Consider the following 13,287-nt stretch of genomic DNA (forward strand, 5'->3'; position numbering starts at 1 on the left):
AAATCCGGGCCTCCATTGGTTAATAAATTTGATTTCCATTGATGATTTTTGTGTGATTTTGTTGTCCGCACATTCAACTTTGTACAGAACAAAGTATTCAATGAGAATATTTCATTCATTCAGATCCAGAATGTGTTATTTGAGTGTTCCCTTTATTTTTTTGAGCGGTGTGTATATATATATTTTTTAAAAGAATATTTCATGAAAAAGAAAGATGTAACTAGGTTCAAATACTGTTGATATTCTGCGTTTTATGCTATAACATTGTGTATATGATATTTTCTAGATAGTAACCCATCCTCTGCGTGTAATGTGTTGTGGGGCGGTAGCCGTGGGTGAGTTACTCGTCTGTTGCGCCCTGGCACGTTACATGAAAGTGGTGGTCCTGGCTGGGTGTGTGGACTCGTGCTGTGAGGGTGCTACACCTGTGCAGGCCACATGTAACCGATGATGCTGGTTTTCCAGGACCAGATGTTGATCAGTTCATGAAAGAACACCACTTCTTGGCAAATGAAGCTTTACTAAACAGCCACTGCATGGCAACTATGTACACAGCATAGCGGGTACACAACTTCACATGTTCTTTAATATGGAGCATCTCAATACACAGACTCATTACTTCCTTGGCCCCTCACATTCCTGCCTCAACTGGTCTCATTTCTTTCACCGCCACCCAGCTTGGCACCACAGTACAGTCCGAGAAAGTAATTTCCTCTGTTCCGTGTCTGATTCTCCTTGTAGAGGAGATAGAGGAGAGGGTTTTCCAGTATGGCAGGACTTGACTTCAAGCTAGCTGACACTTGGGGGGCGGAACTCCCTCCCGGGACACTCACTTTTGTCTCAAGTTCTATTCCTTCCTGGCTCATTACCTTTTAGAGCTGTAAGCTACTCGGGGCCTTGCTGTTAGGTGTGCCTTCTCCGGATCCTTCTCACTTGGTCAGTCTGCTCTCTAGTCAGTCCTCTGAGCTGGCACTGTCCTTCTCTTTGCATCTGTTCCTCAGGATCGTGCTGTCTATCCTTTCTCCCTTGCCACAAAATGCCCACTGCATGTGGCCTTGTTGAGCACTCGGACCAAACGTCTGCTCTAGCTGCAAGCTAGGCCCGATCTGTCACTACCAGGAAGTCTTCTCTGACCCTGCTGCATAACACCTCCCTCAATGGGCTAGTCCCAACACTTAGCTATCTTACCCTACTCATTGACTGTTGCTGGGCAGAACTCTGCTTCTTAACAATACAGTGAAAAAACACCAGAGTACATCACCACACAATTAACATTACACATCAACATTACACTTTACACTTTACATTGTACACAGATGATGTCTTCAAGGGGGAACAGGGCAATATGTCCATCTCCTTACATGTGCATACAGCTTTTCCCTGTTCTCTGGAAACAGTTACTTTATCATATCATCTATTTCTTAGAGCAGGTTCTTAATGAAATCTTCTTATCCTAATGGCTTCTCAAACAGAACTGCTGAACTGATAATAAAATTGAAGGATAGGATAATCCCTGGTGTAGATATGAAGGTGGTGAGAGTTAAGCCCCCGTCTCACATAGCGATATCGCTAGCGATATCGCTGCTGTGTCACGGTTTTGGTGACTCACCAGCGACCTCCCCAGCGATGTCGCTGTGTGTGACACTTTGCAACGATCAGGCCCCTGCTGTGAGGTCGCTGATCGTTGCAAAGTGTCCTGGACCATTTTTTGGTCGTTGGCCTCCCGCTGGCCAGCACACATCGCTGTGTGTGACCAGCGGGACCAACGATCTGGCTGGTAACTATGGTAAACAGCGGGTTACTAGGGGCACACGCGCACTTAGTAACCCGATGTTTACCATAGTTACCAGCCTGCTCCTGCTTGCAGCAGGCTGGTAACGGGAGCAGGACATCGTGGAACGATTCTTTCCACGATATCGCTGCTCCCCTCATCGCTGGTGAGCCTGCCTGTTTGACAGCTCACCAGCGATGTATTAGCAATGCAGCAACGATCCCTGACAGGTCGTATCGTTGTCGGGATCGCTGCTGCATCGCTTAGTGTGACGGGGCCCTAACTGCAAGAATACGGCAGAAGATTAAAGATGTGAACTGTATAAATCTGGTAACGAGATACTGACCATTTCCTTTTTTATTAAATAAATCTATATCGAAGCTTCAGAACTGAAATTTTATTCCACCAAATGTGGCTCTGACACAACTGTCCTAGAGGTCTAGCTGAAAGCCTCTGGAACCATCTCAGTATCTGCAAACCACATACTAGAACAGCCCATTAATAATTCTGCTGCCCTTTTATGCAACAACCAGGTTTTTCGAGGACTCTGCTGTGAATGTAATTTCTGCACCCTCTTAGACTTTCTGTATCCGAACATGGTGTCATTTCAGCAAAGCCACTAACGACCCTAGTTTCTTGGATAAAGTCACTTGGAAAGAACTGGAGTATTTCAAGATCTGAAATGTGATTGTGATTTTAGGATGGAAAACATTTTATTAGATTTCACCATGCAACATTACATACATTAATTCCATTATTGCTTCGCCTGAATAAACTTCAAGTACTTTGCAAATATTTTGATCAAAGTCTGTGAGCCCATCTGTTAACAAGGTAACCTCTGATTGGATCGTTTGTGCCGAGGTTGCAATGACCTGGGGAAGTTAAGGATCCTGCAATACTTTGCTCTAAACAAAAAAAGGTTTTCAGAAATGACCCCCATCCAATGCAAAATATATGATATGGTCAGAGCAACCTATAGTATTAAATAAATTTTTATTCATTTTACTTATATAGCGCCATCATATTCCGCAGCACTTTATAGACGTCATCATCATTGTCCCCATTGGGGCTCACAATCTAAATTCCGAAAACATGCATTATTGGCTGAGCTGACCATGTGGGGGGGGGGTAGGAAAAATAAGTGCCTATAGAATGAGTGATTGATCAAGAGCCATCTACAGTGTTGGCTTGGAACTGAAATTCCAAGAAAAAACATTTAGGGGAATCTGTCAGGTTTTGCTCTAATCTGAGAGCAGCATGGTGTAGGGCCCGAGACCCTGATTCCAGCGATGTCACTTACTAGGCTGTGTGTTTTTTAATCAGTGCTTTATCTGCTGGAGATTATTACTACAGGACTAGGGGTCTCGTGCCTCCTAGTCAACAGCTTTGTGTAACCACGCCCCCTTCACTGATTGGCAGCAGAGAAAATTTATTTTTATCACAACTTTTTATTACAACTACAACTAGTAAACAAAGTCTCATACATCGCTAGAATCAGGGTCTCAGCCCCTACATCATACTGCTCTTAAATTGCATAACAAAAACCTGGTGACCGATTCCCTTTAAGAAGCAAATGCATCTATCTTTACAATTTATTGGATTTGAAGAGAATCAAAAAATATTTACAGCATCCCAGCAAATCTGAATTAGAAGCTCCCTGGTGGAAGGGGCTGCCAAATCCAAAATTTGTATCATTCTGACCACTTTTTTTTTTTGTCTTGAATCCTGACCCTGTGGACTACAAATGGGTCTTTATTCTTTAACTTTAGGGATTACACATAGGACAGTTGTAGATGCTGGAGCACGGTTATAGTCTATCCCATAGTAAATAAATGGTATAGTGGTGTGCATACTTGACTGTGGCTCCTACCAAACTGTTCACCACTTTTGGGATCGGCGTTGGTCCTATTAGTGGGACCTCCAGTAATTAATCACTTATCCTATGAATAGGGGATAATGTATATCTTTTTTTTAGGATTGGTTGGTAAGCATTACCATAAAGGTGTGATTAGTGGGGAGTCTAATCACTGGTACCCTACTGGAGTCATTGACTTTGAGTGTTCCTTTAGCTTTTTCCAAACCAATGTTTTCTTGCATTCGAAAGGGTCAAAGGAGTGGTGCTCCACACGTTTTCCAGAATGTAACCTTACTCGGACAATCTTATGACTGGATTCTTAAGAGTGTATTTGCCTATCTTCTTTTTATAGTTTACAGAAGAGTACGTAAGAAAAATATCCCAAGGGGAGTGGCCCAAGATCATTATAGTTGCTGATGGATCTTGTGGAGAGTCAAGTTCACTTTTGGGTGTCAACTCTGAATACGTTGTTGAATCGTGCAATGCATACGGAGCCAATGCTGCATTCGAAAGACCAGACCAGAGGCAGGTAATGCATTGTATGACCAATATTTTATCAGATATAAAGTAGACATGGGATGAGACAGTTATCATAAACCTCTATAGAAAATCAGTGGCAAATTCTTGCGTATATTGTCCACCTGGTTCCTAGAATTTGTGCTGCTCTGTACTAGAATTAAGCAAAATGATTTGCAAGATTCTGGTCGAGTTGGTACTATGTGATGGCCAGGACTCAAATGCCATCAACCCAGGTATCTCTTGTGGTTACTAAGCCACTGTGAGGCCATCATGCCATCCCATTGCATGGGCTTACTCATCACAAAAAGTGATTCCCGGTTGAGTAAGTTTTCCCTGCCCTGGCCTAGTTGCCATATAGTAACGATGTGCATGGAAGACCAGTGTCCTGCAAATCTTTGCTCAACTCTACTCTGTACTAATATCAGTCAAGATTTATCCCATAGGAGTATTATAAAGCTTATTTTTATTTAGTTTTTTGGTAGAAATTGTATGTTTGTTTGGGTTCTTGTGCTATCGAGGCAACTAATAGTATTGAAGGTTGTAACTATATGACCAGACATAACTACAAAAGTAAAAACCCAGCCATTTTTTTCCAAAGAAATTTGAGTTTTATTCATATGCAAATGAGGTTTTAAGTGCTCTAGGTGTGGTGGAGCACTTCCAGAGCTTCTACTTCCTGAGCTTGTTTCCTCACTCAGCACCAGCCTCATTCGCTTCATTGATGGCTCATCTTTGTGATGTCAGGCAAGGAAATCGGGCATTGAGCTATCAATTAAGCTAAAGAGGCTGGTGCTGGGTGGAGAAACAGCCTCAGCAGGCGGGGTCTTGGGGCTGGGTGGAGAAACAGCCTCAGCAGGCGGGGTCTTGGGGCTGGGTGGAGAAACAGCCTCAGCAGGCGGGGTCTTGGGGCTGGGTGGAGAAACAGCCTCAGCAGGCGGGGTCTTGGAGCTGAGTGGAGAAACAGCCTCAGGAGGCGGGGGCTTGGAGCTGGGTGGAGAAACAACCTCAGGAGGGTGGGGGCTTGAGGCTGGGTGGAGAAAGAACCTCAGGAGTCGGGGGCTTGGGAAGTGCGTGGAGACAGAACCTCAGGAGTCGGGGGCTTGGGAAGTGCGTGGAGACAGAACCTCAGGAGTCGGGGGCTTGGGAAGTGCGTGGAGACAGAACCTCAGGAGTCGGGGGCTTGGGAAGTGCGTGGAGACAGAACCTCAGGAGTCGGGGGCTTGGGAAGTGCGTGGAGACAGAACCTCAGGAGGCGGGGGCTTGGGAAGTGCGTGGAGACGGAACCTCAGGAGGCGGGGGCTTGGGAAGTGCGTGGAGACGGAACCTCAGGAGGCGGGGGCTTGGGAAGTGCGTGGAGACGGAACCTCAGGAGGCGGGGGCTTGGGAAGTGCGTGGAGACGGAACCTCAGGAGGCGGGGGCTTGGGAAGTGCGTGGAGACGGAACCTCAGGAGGCGGGGGCTTGGGAAGTGCATGGAGACGGAACCTCAGGAGGCGGGGGCTTGGGAAGTGCGTGGAGACAGAACCTCAGGAGGCGGGGGCTTGGGAAGTGCGTGGAGACAGAACCTCAGGAGGCGGGGGCTTGGGAAGTGCGTGGAGACAGAACCTCAGGAGGCGGGGGCTTGGGAAGTGCTCGGAGACAGAACCTCAGGAGGCGGGGGCTTGGGAAGTGCTCGGAGACAGAACCTCAGGAGGCGGGGGCTTGGGAAGTGCTCGGAGACAGAACCTCAGGAGGCGGGGGCTTGGGAAGTGCGTGGAGACAGAACCTCAGGAGGCGGGGGCTTGGGAAGTGCTCGGAGACAGAACCTCAGGAGGCGGGGGCTTGGGAAGTGCTCGGAGACAGAACCTCAGGAGGCGGGGGCTTGGGAAGTGCTCAACTATGTCCAGTGCACTTAACACCTAATTTGCTTATGTATCAGAATGCTGATTTCCCAGGTATAAAGCAACGGATAGGTGTAAGTGTTGCTAGATTTACATTGCAAAGACCCGCACGTCCATTTATCTTTTTTTTTTTTAATTTTTCAATGTGTTTTTTGGTTGAGGTGAAAGGGTTAACCTTACAGATTCTCTTTAACTAGACTCCTTAGAAAGTACATTTCTATGATGTTCCCAAATGACAAAGTACTTGGGCCTTAAAACTGCAATGTAAATTGTGCTTTTTTATGCTAAGCAATTTTAATCTAAATTGGGAAAAACTGCAATAAAAGCACTGAGAAAATTGGCGAAATGCACCAAAAACTGAAAAAAAGCGCATTGAGATTTTAAAAATAATTAATTTTGCTGATGCTATAAAAAAAATTCTGTAAAAAAAGTGCATCACAAATGCTACATGTGAACAAGTCCAAACGAATGAAGATTTTTTTTTTTTTTGCTGCATCTTAAGCACGCTGTCATGAGTTATTTTACAAAGCATTTTGTAAAAACAATATATAAAAGTATACATTGAACAAGTATAACATAATATATGAATATATTTTCTCATACTGTATCTTCCCTTTATGGTGAAGTATAACCCTGCCAGAGTGGATAAGTGTACAACGCGTTCAAGCTGTGGAATGGCTGCCCCGTAAAAGTCATTTATGAGGAGAGCCAGCGACCATTTCTGTATGATTGTTTGAAGAATACCCCGGTGCAGTCTCCTTTTTTTGTCCATACATTCACTAATGGTGACTAGCAGGGAGTCGGACCACTCATAACAAATCGTAAATTGCATCTAATTGTAAAAGTATAAACCCATCGTACCCGCTATTAATAGCGGCGACGCTGAAGACCTGACAAGGTTATGGAGTAGTATTTGGGATGTTGCGGAAACATAATGGGATATGGACAGTAATAATGGATGGGAGGACCTGATCCATAGCTGTGATCTTGTATCTACCATATATTTGTCAGGTAGAGGCCCCAATGCAAAATCTGTAACCAATTCCCCCGAATTACAACGTGCCATCGTATGTAGCCTATGGCCCCCCCTTAGGCACCAGGGCCTGACCGCCCCTGTGACCTCTGCACCCTTTTTCACAGTGGCGTAAGGTGAAGCTCTTTGATCCCAATCTTCAATACGTCCACCAACTATCAGGGGTCTAATACTTGACCTTGTGTAGACACCAAAGGGACCATTTTGCCCTCCAATGTCCAAGCTCCAAGGTCTTGGTGAGACTGCAACCCCTTAATCCACTATATTTATAGCTAAACCCCTGGTTACTGGGCAGAACTTATACACTGCCCATGATCTGCCCCCTTAGGCCATGTACTTCAAGTAATATAGTATATACATTCTGCTCCTTTAAATTAATATATTTTAGAACCAAGGCACACTGCTGTAATATGGAAAGACGAGCTACGGATAATTTGCCTACACTGTACTTATATGCCCATAATGTAGCTCAATATGCCCTATAATATACAAATCCTTCCCCCACCCCTCTGCCGCCTTCACACAGAATTCAACACCTGTATTACCAATCTACACTGTATGGATAAAATTATTGGGATCCCTTCACATTACACCTACAGGAACTCCCATTTTAAACCCATAGGCATATAAAGTTGGTTCCCCCTTTGCAGCTAAAGCAGCTCCCGCTCTTCTGGAAATTACTTTCTACAAGATTTGAGAGATGTCTGGGAATTTTTGCCCCTTCATCCACAATAAGGGCATTTGTAAGGTCAGACACAGATTTTTTTGGAGAAGAGGATCAGGCTCACAATTTCCTGTCCAAGTCATCCCAAAAGTGTTAGATGGGGTTGAGATCTGGACTCTGTGTGGCCCGTCCTGTTCTTCAACACCAAACTTGCCCAACAATGTCTTTTATGGACCTTGTGCATTGGGAACAGAAAAAAAGCCTTCTCCTGGCATTCACCAAACCCAAACTCGTCCATTAGACACCAGATTAAAGAGTGTGATCCATCACAGCACTGAATACTTCTCCAAAAAAACATCTGCCGTGTTACTCCGGTGGCTCCCATTATAGGACCTCATTGGTATCGGCGCTTTAGAACAAGCCAATCTTTTGTAAAGGCAGACAGACGGTATGGCAAGGGGCTGGAGGAGGAACCCGAATTCATGAATTGAGTTACGTCCAATACTTCTGTTCACATTAATGTACTTGAGAAGCTTTGCTTCTAGTGGGAGACCACCGTCTGCCATTGTATTGTAGCTTCCAGAGGTGGCAGAGTGCCTATAGGTCTCTAGCACATACATGCAGGGACTTTGTCAGGCCTGCAGGGTCTGTGCACACAGTTTTGCCATGTGTACAAATCGAAGAGAACCATGGAGAACTCGTTACAGGAGATATTGACTCTCTTGCCATCGCTATCGCCATCCACCACCCACATTGCAATTCCAAAAAGATGGTTATTTGACCATAGAAAATAATCTGCTCTCTGGCCACTATTTTGGTACAGAAGTGTTGTAGACATACAGCTGAGACATTCATGTTCCAAGATGCAAAGTTTCTTCATGCACCAATATATTTTAGCTTTCACAATATCCATTTGTTTCTACAAATGTATTTGTGTGCAATGACTATACCTATCCAGTGTTTGAACAAGAAAGAGGTCAACCGTGGTAAACAGCCATTACATTGATGATATCCTGCCTTTAGAAGGACCTCTTATACAAACAAGGCTTTCTTTTTTTTTTTCCTTTATTTCCTTTAAAACTTTTATCTAAATGAGATCAAAGAGCAATTGGAATAAATACAGTATAATCTGAACATGAGAAAGGAACCTACGTCAGATGCGTGCTCTCTGCTCCAGCAATGGCGTCATCTAATGTTGTTCCTCTAGAAGTTAGTCTTGCCATTTTTTTATAGCTGGGATATATGTTATTGCAGCACCTATCTGTTCTTTTCAGAATAAGCAGTTGTGTGTACATGAGGAATAACACTATTTCTGGCCATCATATCACTTGTATCATGCATTCACGAGTTTCCCCATCTGCAGCTTCTATCTCTAATTTGCTGTTGTCTCTGAGCTACTGGGTGGAGACCACCTGATGAAATGTTTCCTGTAGTCAGCACACAGACATGAGGGATCCCTCCTCTCCTGTTTCTATGTAGCACCTGTTTTAGAAGAAGCAGCAGTATGGAGGACTTTACACAGCAGTACTGAGCAGTTCAGCTTTATAGCCAGTTATTAAGTGAGATCATCCACTTACTAGAAAGCCGAAGTACCAATACCTCTAATACCTCAGTAAAATGGCTTATTTTTGACCAAGAGGGATTTAGGCTGTTCTTTATAATGATTTGTCGTCTGGGTCTCACTCACTGGCATGCGACGCCCCCTGGGCTGTACTGGTAACTCTCTCAGCATCTCTCTCCACACACATACTGCTGGTCTCACTTATTGGTGCCAAACTGACCCCTTCCTTGTCACTCCAGTCACTTATATTGGAGAGCTGTGTCACAGATGTCACTTAACCTGGTGCTCCCTTTATCCCCATTCTTCCTGCAACACTTCCTCTTTCTTCTGGTTCTGCAGGGTTCAGATTGAGCAGTAGGTGGCAGTCTCCAATCACAAATGGTGCACACCGCTGGGGAATCTAATCTACCATTGTACCCTCTTACACCAGCATGCACAAATTTGGACTGCCAATCCTTTAGATCTCCCTGAGATAAGCAGCCACTAGAGATGTTGGTCATCCGCTCTCCCATAGAAAATACAGGAGCACTCGGCAGAGCAAGTGCCCTTATCTATGAGAGGCGGGCAATATGGTTGCCATCCGAACCATCGTTTGTCTGACAGATATCTAGGGTGTATGGGGGGTAAGATACTTGTTCCTGGTTTTAGTTTGCTCCTTTGTGCCGGTTCTATTATACTTGTGCATATTCCTTACCAATTTGCTAGCAATGCATTTCTTCTATAAGGAGTAATCCAGCACTGGTTCCACCCAGTAGAAAATTGATGCAACCAACCAAGTCCTCCTAGACTCAATTATATTGTATTGATTTTTGGTACTTTTTATTCCTTCTACTGGTACTGTTTGCTCAGCACAATCAAATGCCTAAGTCCCTGGCTTATTACGCTCACCTCTCCTCCTTGGGCTTCACCTCTGCTATAACACTGGCAGGTTTTAGCTTCCATATCACGGTCACCAGTTCTGGATCCAACACAGCGTTTATGGACCGAACTAGCCATATCATTAGGATCTATGATGGTGTTCATTTGAGTCAGTGCATTTGCAATCAGGCCAGGATTTGCAGCCATAATAAAGATGTTAATATGGCCAGGATTACGTCCATCTAAATAAGGCCATAGATTCTTATATAGAACAATGAATGAGAAACTGCAGCTGCACCTCCCTCCTCCCACCACCTCTGTTTTGAGACCTCTTCACTCATTTAGTGTAAAATATAACAGAAGACAAAGTTGCAGTGTTTTCTTTTTCTTCTAGAAAGTCAGAAGTGGATCCATCACAAGTACAAGTCTTTCTATTTCCCATTCCTTTTAACTATACTCCAATTTTTGTCTTGGGTAAAAAGATTAAAAATAAAAAAAATGGCTGTATGTGAAACCACCACAGCTTGTAGTTTTCTGCAGGTAGGTTGCCATCATAAATCCTTTGCTGGTAGATATACTGTACTTGTTTGGGCCTCTTGCCGTTTCATTTACAGTTACTGTAATAAACTTTTTATTTGCTGAGAAAAAGTCCAGATGTCGCTCATCACAGGAAATTGAGCTTCTGCAAACATCATGAGGCACATAATCGTCTGCTTATAACTGTTCAGATAACTGCTTTGACACTTCAACACAACCATGTTGATACTTGCCACCACTGCCGGTAATATTTTTCATTGGTCCCAAACGATGGCCGTTTTTGGAATCCTAATTTTCTACTAAGGATCCAAGCAGGGAGAAGGGTACAGGTTGATGAATTAGACTATGGCACGTCCCAGTGGGGTTATCTTCACCTAAAACTGGACACCAGAGCTTAGGTGCTTAAAGAAGCACTCCTCCCATCCAAAATTGTTATCCTCTTAATATATTGCAGTCATCATATTCTATATAGCACTGTGTACTTACAATTGCTCATTTTGCCTTTCTACCAGCTAATTCTTCTCTTTTCCATCAGCTCTATGACATCGCGTGATTAAAAACTGACTAGCTGTTTCTAAGCTCTATGTAGAAACAAAGTCTTTCCCTGCATGAGTCATCACTGCAAAAGTCTCTGGAGGAGGGAGCAGTTGGGTCAAGAGTTGAAGAGGGGGGATGACTCATACAGGGAATATAGAGCTTAGAAGGATTCCGCCAGTCTGTTTTTAATCACGTGATATCATAGATCTAATGGAAAAGAGAAGAATTAGCTGGGTAGAAAGGCAAAATGAGCATTTGTAAGTTCACAGTGCTATATAATATGATGACTGCAATATATTAAGAGGATATACACTTTTATGGGAGTGCTTATTTAATTTTGTGTCCCCATACACATTGGACGAACATCTGCCTAAGCCACCGATATCAACTGGTTTGGCCGGCCTTTTAATGTCTACATGGGCCTACAACTCTCGCTTGACAGACGTCAAGGAGGGATAGCGGAAAAATACAACCTACAGATAAAGTCCAAAAAAGTGCATTTTATTTTCCAAGGTACATGAAGTAAAGATTAAAATTGTGTGTTCTCAAAAAAGAACATACAGGCATCTTTCGACGCGTTTTGAGCGGCAAGCGCTCGGTTTTTGACAAAGAGTGCTTGCCGCTCGAAACACGTCGAAAGATGCCTGTATTCTTTTTTGTGAGCTCATAATTTTAATCTTTGCTTCATGTACATTGGAAAATAAAATGCACTTTTTTGGACTTTATCTGCGAGTTGTATTTTTCTGCTTTCTCTATTGGTTGTTGCACCCTGCCCTCGTGCTATCCATGCTCCAGAAGTGTGGTAAGCTGGATTTACTTCTGTGTCAAGGAGGGATGTCTTATTTCAGATTGACTATCCTTCTGTTTTCGGTGAGCTAGGCACAGTCAGAAGTCTGGCAATGGATCTCTCGTAGAGAACACCAGATCACTCCTATGTATGAGAGTTGATTGAGCTAGCTCCTGGGTGATCAATTAGCCCAACAGCTAAAGCGTATGGTGGGCTTTAGAATAAAACGTTTCTATTCAGTGAATCCCGTCACCCTGGAGCTTTTTTTCCATTAAATCTTAATATTCCCATCTTGGTAAGACATAGTAAATCCTATTGACATGCCATAGCTTAACCATCGCTAGAGGTTTGACCTCTTGGACCACCACTGATCCTAGGGATGAAGGCTTCATAGGCTACCTCCTCTTCAGTTTTTCTTTTGCACAGGACTTTCCCAGCCAGCATCAGCAGGGCGACTCCATTCAATGATATGAAGCTGACTGCAGTTCCCTAGACAGCCAGGTAGGAAGAAGTGGCAATGTGCCGAGAAATGACAGAGACCAATGCGTTTCATTCTTGGGATCAGAGGTTAGACCCTTGGACATCATTAAGTGATGATCTAACCTATGGATAGGCCATCGCTTACCATGATGGGAATACACCTTTGTTGGAAAAGCTTTGGAACTAGTATGTTTTATGCATATCTTAACTTTTTTTTTTCTTTTTTGAAACTCAAAGGTACCAACCCCTGAAATCCGAGCACACAATCTCTACTTTGATCTATCCGCGTATGGGATTGATGTCTCAAGTGGTGGAAAAGACGCATTAAGTAAACCCGGATTTCATCTAAAAATCTACGGGACCTTTCGTAATCGATATATGGCTTTAGCATGTCCGGCCTCAGACACCAAAGTTGTCAGATTTCTGAGATACACTCCTAATTCTTCTGTAAGTACAATAACAGATGTTAGCCAATGTAAAAAAATGAAATAAAAGTTGTATACTTCTTGAGTGTGGGATATTACTGGAAGATTTGTACTACATGTATATCCATCAGGCGACAGGCCTATGCTGGTGGGATCCTACTCCATACAGACTATCATGGAAACTGAATCCAGCATACGTAATGATTAGTGTTGAGCGAGTATGTTCTGTTAACCCTTTCGATGAGTAGGCTCGGGCCGAGCTCCGAGTATTTACAGCTGCTCGGTGATATGTTTGAATCGCTCCCGTGTGCATGATTTGCGACTGACAGTTTTAATACATGTGAGGAATGTCTATTTCTTACACATTCCTCATATGTAATA

General features: G+C 43.7%; 1 protein-coding gene across 2 annotated transcripts in view; it reads left to right on the top strand.

Moving 5' to 3' along the window:
* The window catches only part of LOC141174289 (uncharacterized), a 76,839-nt gene that overhangs the window by 35,822 nt on the left and 27,730 nt on the right, over positions 1 to 13,287 (top strand). For both annotated transcript variants that reach the window (XM_073659145.1, XM_073659146.1), the window contains 2 exons: positions 3,979 to 4,155; positions 12,719 to 12,928. In XM_073659145.1, the coding sequence (XP_073515246.1) occupies positions 3,979 to 4,155; positions 12,719 to 12,928 (387 nt within the window). The remainder of the gene's footprint in view (positions 1 to 3,978; positions 4,156 to 12,718; positions 12,929 to 13,287) is intronic.

This window comes from Phyllobates terribilis, unplaced genomic scaffold (genome assembly GCF_046119375.1).
Source record: "Phyllobates terribilis strain yellow unplaced genomic scaffold, ASM4611937v1 Scaffold_13__5_contigs__length_258822181, whole genome shotgun sequence".
NCBI classification, from domain to species: Eukaryota; Metazoa; Chordata; class Amphibia; order Anura; family Dendrobatidae; genus Phyllobates; species Phyllobates terribilis.